At 37.4% G+C, this 6,500-nt stretch overlaps 1 protein-coding gene across 2 annotated transcripts; it reads right to left on the bottom strand.

The window, feature by feature from the left end:
* Positions 1-1,986: 1,986 nt before the first annotated feature.
* Positions 1,987-5,833, bottom strand: LOC121256406 (BTB/POZ domain-containing protein At1g67900). 2 transcript variants are annotated; one of them, XM_041157202.1, is made up of 5 exons: positions 5,696-5,833; positions 4,984-5,201; positions 4,830-4,899; positions 3,443-4,705; positions 1,987-2,651 (listed from the first exon to the last, which is right to left on the bottom strand). In XM_041157202.1, exons 2-5 carry the CDS (start codon positions 5,040-5,042, stop codon positions 2,154-2,156), a joined length of 1,890 nt encoding a protein of 629 aa, XP_041013136.1. In that variant the 5' UTR covers positions 5,043-5,201; positions 5,696-5,833; the 3' UTR covers positions 1,987-2,153. The 2 variants fall into 2 exon arrangements, with proteins under 2 accessions (XP_041013136.1, XP_041013135.1); XM_041157201.1 differs by lacking the exon at positions 5,696-5,833 and having other exon boundaries at positions 4,984-5,385.
* Positions 5,834-6,500: the final 667 nt, after the last annotated feature.

Genomic DNA, 6,500 nt, shown 5'->3' with positions numbered 1-6,500 from the left:
ACATCCACAGATATGCAACGTCTAGTTTCTCATCACGCAATTGTAGATGAAATAAAAACACGTGTAGAAAATTCAACAATGGATCACGTAGATTCGCATCGAAATCACTTGCATCCTGTCCATGATTTTGCTATTCTTTTTTACTTTTTTCTTTTTCAGACTTGTTCAGAATTTTTCTTTTTTCCTTTTTTTTTTTTTTTTTTGTGTGCTAGTTTTACCCAATTCATAAGAACTATACTTGTTAATTTGGATAGAATCATGGAAAACTCCTCATACTGTGTGGTACTTGTCTCCGACTTGCACATGAAAATCTGAATCTTCCCCTAATCTTTCAGTTTTGTTTTATTAAGATTCTCTAGTTGTTTTGGGAAGATGACATAATATTAATATTAAAACTAAAAATTACAGACGGGTGGAGAGACCCAAGAATTTCCTCAGAACATGAACTAGCACAAAGGCCATCGGAGAAAAACAAAAATCATTGATAAAGTGTCATCTACCCCTTTCTTTCCTTTCTTTTTTATTATTATGTCTGCAACGTAGGTTTGAATCGCGTGTCATATGCAGCAGATTGTTGTGCGTGCATAGACAAGTTTCAAATATGACTAGCGCGGCAAGAGTAAGCTAGAAACATGTTAAGAGAAGTTGAAAAATTTATGAAGACAAAAGGAATGATTAAAATTCTCTCATGTATCAACCTCCAGATGGTGCAGCTACCCTCCAACAATGAGGCCAACAAGCAGAGAAAATCCAGGCAACTTCATGTGTATCAAAAGCTTTGGACTTTTGTCGAGGAAAACTATGTGCAATGATGACAAGCAACGACAACGACCACCACATAAACCATGATCAACAGAAGTCTTATATATATGTATATATATATAACCTAAGTTAAAAGAAAAGATTCTGCCTGCCCCTCTCTATCTTTCTTTCTATTATGCCAAACCGTGTCTGTTTCTCCAGCATGCACACAACTAGCTAGCTAGGATTGACATCAGTGTTAAAAGTTGGTATATATTGCCATCAATTATTTGTTGACAAGAAAAAGACCCGGAATTTCACAATTTGACTCGATCTAGAAAATAATGACTGTCACCCCCATGATCACTAAATGGCAATGATTCAGTCAATAAGAGTCCTGAGAGTGTAATATGAAAGAAAGACGAAGACAGAAGGAATATAGACCCATATTTTCTGTTTCAAAGTTGTAATCATTGCAGCAGATTTTTCGACCTGACTAGCAATCCTGATAAGAAATTGCCTTGCATGGAGCATTCTAGTTTTTCTGGGTTTTCCGTTTCAGGTTTGTTTTAGATGTCGTATTTTAGGGGCAAATTCATGTGTCTTCAGTCTTGATTATGGGAGTAATTATATCTCGAATATGTTTTATCTTTTTTTTTTTTTTAGAGGAATATGTTTTATCCTGTCATAATAAACAGGATACTTTTGATAACCAAGAATTTTGAGAAAATAGAAAGCTTTTAAAAGAGGATGTTTTCTTAGGAAAGGAAATTAATTAGTTCTGCACGAATGGTAAAATGAGTAATACTATATATAATCGTGGAGTGCGTAAATAAACCGTTTGGAGCTGATTTTGTTTTCTCTTATTGTAATATGTATATAACCAACAAAAATCCTGCAATGAATCGGCTTTTTCTCAGACGCCATACACATTTGTGCGTACTTCAAACGGAGTTTGATTTCAGCTGAACATTTCGTGAAAATCAAAGGCTGAAAAAGGAAAACAACAATATTACAGTACCGTATTGTGTCAGACAAGAAATACCAAAAAGAAAAAGAAAAATACATATAAATCAACTGAGAAAGGTGAGGATCCAATGAGCTGAAACAAAAGAAAAAGACAGGTGTTGCAGATTTATAGACAAATACGAAGATGGAGGTCCCACAATTAGTCAATTGCACCGAAGAGTCGTATTCCGGTTTGAACAAAAAGGAGGATTCACCAAAGTGATATCTCACTCTACGTCTTGAACTTTTTTGTTTCTTATTCCAATAGATTACATTGCACATTAAGATTCTCGACTTCTTTTCCCTAAAAGTTACAATGCATTTTGCAAGAACAAAGAAAAAAGCGAGTATATGGCTAACTCTTTTAAATTACCATCCCCAACTGCAAAATGAACAAAAACCACTCAGTTCTTTTCATTGGCACTTCTGTTGATGGACCACAACTTACTGAACATCCTTTTGGGTCTTGTTGGAAGAGCACAGAGAGCCTTAAGCCTAGAATTTCTGCTAATTCCATCTGGGTTCATATCATTTCCATCCAAGTCATCATCCTCGGCCAGCTTCATTCTCAAAGTTGACATACTTGATTTTGGTGATTTAAGGCCAGAGACACTCCATTGGTCCTCAGCTGCATTGGTGGTAGTGGTACTTAATGGTGGTGGAGGCCTTGAGGGGTCAATCCCTTGAGTGGCTAAGAGTGCTTTGAGGTTGCTAGGCAGGTCGGTCACTTTGCCACCCGCCTTTGTAGCACGCGCTTGCTCATAGAAAAGAACCTGCACCACCACTCTCAAAGGGAGTAGCTCATTTTGTGCGGCGTGCATGCACGCTTCCATTGATAGTTTTTTGCAGTCTAGGATTCTGCACAACCTTTTCCTCTCGCTCTTGTTGAGTTCCGTGTGAGCCTGGATTTGTCAGGCAATAAGCATCTCAATCACCATAGAAAATCAATTGTATATATACTAATTCCTTCCATTAGTTTAGTTCAAAGAAAAACGAGAGAGACATATAAAGGTCTAGGACTTTAATCATCCTAAAAATATGGAAGACAAAAGTTAAAACCCTGCTAATTTCTGCATAGGTTAACCATCTACAGGTCAGCAGATGACATATCTGTATCATATCATGCACTAATTGTTTCTAGAATTCTAAATCAAAGAAAAATTTGACAGAGGTATAATATCTAGGCTTCTGTCATATCAGAGAAAAAATGACAGTGGTATAATATGGGCACAAGGTTTTTTGAGAAGATTCCTCTCTAGTTGTAGGACGGTAAGCCTAATACTATGATCCCAAAGAGGATTTTCAAACTTCTCCTATATCTTGGAAAACATGGAAGATGTGAAATTGTAAACCCCAATTAAATATCTAAGTAAGTTGTTGGGAAATCTTTTGGAGGTCAACAAATGAGAGCTGAATCACATCAACCGCAAAACTCACAGATACAGAAATTTTGGCTGTACTGCCCAAAACAGATATCCAAACATGCCAAATTTCTTGTGGGTCAGCCTAATCCTGGCTACTAATAAATTGTGGACGTGACACGATTTTAAGGTCAAGAGAGTTGGTTATCTACTGGAGACGGGGATCCACATTCTACAATGCGTGACAGTGATATGTGTCGAGAAATATTTATTATCTTTAGTGTGAATAATGGCAAGTCTGAGAACCCCAAGTTGCCGCTCTGTTAATTTACCTTGAGATAAATGTCAATAGCTCTGTAGAGATCATCATGATCCAGCCTCGCGAAATGAGGTATGGCTTCAGCTATTGCAATAAACTTTGACAAAGGCAAATTCACATCCCGGGCAATCTCTTGAAGATACCCATCCACAAGCTTTGCAACCTTCAATTTTGAGCTATGAGATGCTGAAGACGACCTCCTACTCTCCTGAAACTCGAAATCAATATTTTCTGCTGATCGAGACCTTCTTCTTTCAAATCCCAGCTTTGATCTTGGAGGACTAGTTGGGGGGCTCTGTCCTTGTAACTTGAACTGCTCTAATATGGTCATGACTATGTCTACATCATATAGTGTATCATTTGAATATGATAAAGAGGGTATTAACAGATCACTGACTCTTGCTTCCTCCAACTGAAGTCCCACTCTTCTGGCCAATTCCATCTTTGAAGAAGAAGAAGCATTAAGGATGTTGGCTGCCTTCAATAGTTTAAGAAGGAAACAGGAAGAAACAGCTCCCTTCTCTGCTGGAAGTAAACTTACTAGGGATTCCAAGATCAGCCTATGCTTTGAAATTACCTCACTGCTCGAGTCTGCTTCCGAGTCTGATGCTGCTTGCTTATTGATGGTTCCATCTCTTGATATGTTGGGCAGCCATCTAGAAGCATAGATTTTCAAAGCATCTCCAAGAAGATTAGAGGGTACCTTTCCACCAGATTTAATAGCTATGATGGTTCTCCAATAAAGGTCTATTCCCAATTCTGCTATATCTTCTGCCCACCAACCCTTGCTTTCTGGTTTATGTCTCTGACTCTCTGCACCATTGCATGATATATCGTCCCTTCCCCGGCGGGAATAACTATGTGACAAATTCACCTTTGAGGGGTGAATTAAGACTTTTAAAGCAATTGCTTCAATGCATCTGCTTGTTATTGCAAGGTCTTCTGACCACAAAGGAAAGGCTTTGGTGCTTTGCAAGGTCACAATGGAATCCTTCCACCCATGAAGAATGCAGGAATTGAAGAAAACTTCCAGCTTGTATATCAGGTTCCCCCTCTCAACATCCTCTGTCATCTGCAAGTACTCAGCTGCACATCGAGCAGATACAATGTTGTAGGCACTGAGGGTGATTGTAATACCATAGCAGAACTTTGCACATAGCTCAAAAGCTTCAACTCCACCAGGGAAATCAGGAAGTTGGACTATTTGGTGTTGCGAGGATTCAGGAGATTCAGAGCACATCCTCTGTAGGCGCAAACACTTGGACAAAAGTGGAAACTGTTTGCCATAAACATAAATGAATCACTCCAGAGAACACAAAGATCATCTTTCAATTCATTAGCATTATATATCAAACTAAACTACCCTCAATTTGAAGTTTTGAAAGGTTTCTAAAATTTACCTTGTGAAGCAAGTATCTGCTTCCCTTCACCTGAATTATGAGATCACTAGAGACTTCAGAGGAAACTGACCTGAATTAAGAAAAAAAAAACCATCCATGGTATCTTCCTTCAGATTAAATGTAACCATACTTGTTCAAGCAGGTATACTCTTACCTTACAGCCTCAGTAGTATAGAAAGTATCCGGTCGAGATCCGAGTTTCATAAACTTCATGACTAATCCCTTTTGGTTATCTCTGTAGTTGAGTGTTCATCAGATGCTCCTTGACACAAAAAAGAGCTTCTCTGAAAGTGCAGTTTGCTCACAAGAACTTTCTCATCCAACAGCAAGAAAAAGTTCTGAGGCAAGAACACAATCAAGGCCACCCATTTCCTGTATTAAATTTCCCCGACTTAGTAACCCAACTATAAATATAGTCGGCCAGTCTCAACCCCACAAAATAAATAACTCTTGAACATATACAGGAAGGTTAAAAAGAAAGGAGAAGATAAAAATCTCCATGGAGGAGAGAGGATATCCAAGAATGAAGGATTACCAAAGAGCTTTTGCTGTGGGTATAAGCTATCCGAGTTTTATATATAGAATCATAAAGTGACAGAAATTCAGAAGATCAAACACTCCAATGTCTTTGTCCTTTCAGTCAAATTCCTTACCCCATGTGATTTGGACATCCAAACAAAAAATACAGTCACTGTAATCCCATCAAAATTCATCCAAACCACACTCCCACCGAGCCAATCAAACAAAAACACCGGGGAAAAAAAAAGAAAAGGAAGATATAGAAGCTCTAGAACAAATATATATACGTGTCAAGTTATGACAAACATTAGCCAAATTAAGAAAATAGGATGTATTAAAACTAAAACCTGAGAGGGGTTTGCGATTTTCGATGCTCCCCAGAAAAAGAAACTGCCAATCAAAAATTCGAACTGGAAAATGCGACTAACGATGTAATTTCTTCTTCTTTCATTTTTTGTTTTCCTTGTTTTAATCGTGACTTCAAGAAGATTAATATGGTTTTAGAGGCACTTTAAGTTTAGGATGGACATGCCAGCGTGCATTTCTAAAGGCAATGCCCACGTGCTTATCCTGCGCCCACCGGTGCCCCGCCCTCTCATCATTGCCACAGCATTCTTTTTTTTTTTTCACAGTGCAAACCCGGAATTACTTTAGTCAAACCCTATTTTATACGCAACATCGTACCCCTCTGCATTTCCTTAATTATTTCAAAAAAGGGTATATTACTGTAAATCTATAAAATAAAAAAAAATTAATATCTTATTTCCATTATAAAAAGAAAAAAAAAAAAAAAAGAATGCAGAAAAGTAAAGCAATGCTAAAAGAAGGAATAGGATATATATATGCATCGCTATCAAAGATGACTTTCCAAAATGCTCATGATCTACAGCCTCCACACAATATAATAAATTATATATAGCCATATATTTATATTTATATTTATGTGTGGCATATATGAAACTTTATAAGATTACCTTCATTGTTTGCTATAATAGCGAAAATACCTTGTAGTTTTTCTTTTTCGGCATTTATGGCATGTGGTCCATGACCTTGAAACATTTGTATATTATTGGTGTGACATGAAAAAAAAGATGTTAGGATGATGAAGTTATTAGGGTTAGTCATGTGTTACTGCATCATGCATGCATAGTC

The sequence above is a fragment of the Juglans microcarpa x Juglans regia genome, chromosome 3D (genome assembly GCF_004785595.1).
Source record: "Juglans microcarpa x Juglans regia isolate MS1-56 chromosome 3D, Jm3101_v1.0, whole genome shotgun sequence".
Lineage (NCBI taxonomy): Eukaryota > Viridiplantae > Streptophyta > Magnoliopsida > Fagales > Juglandaceae > Juglans > Juglans microcarpa x Juglans regia.
The sequence above is the reverse complement of the archived record's forward strand: the minus strand, read 5'-3'. Positions and strand labels throughout refer to the sequence as shown.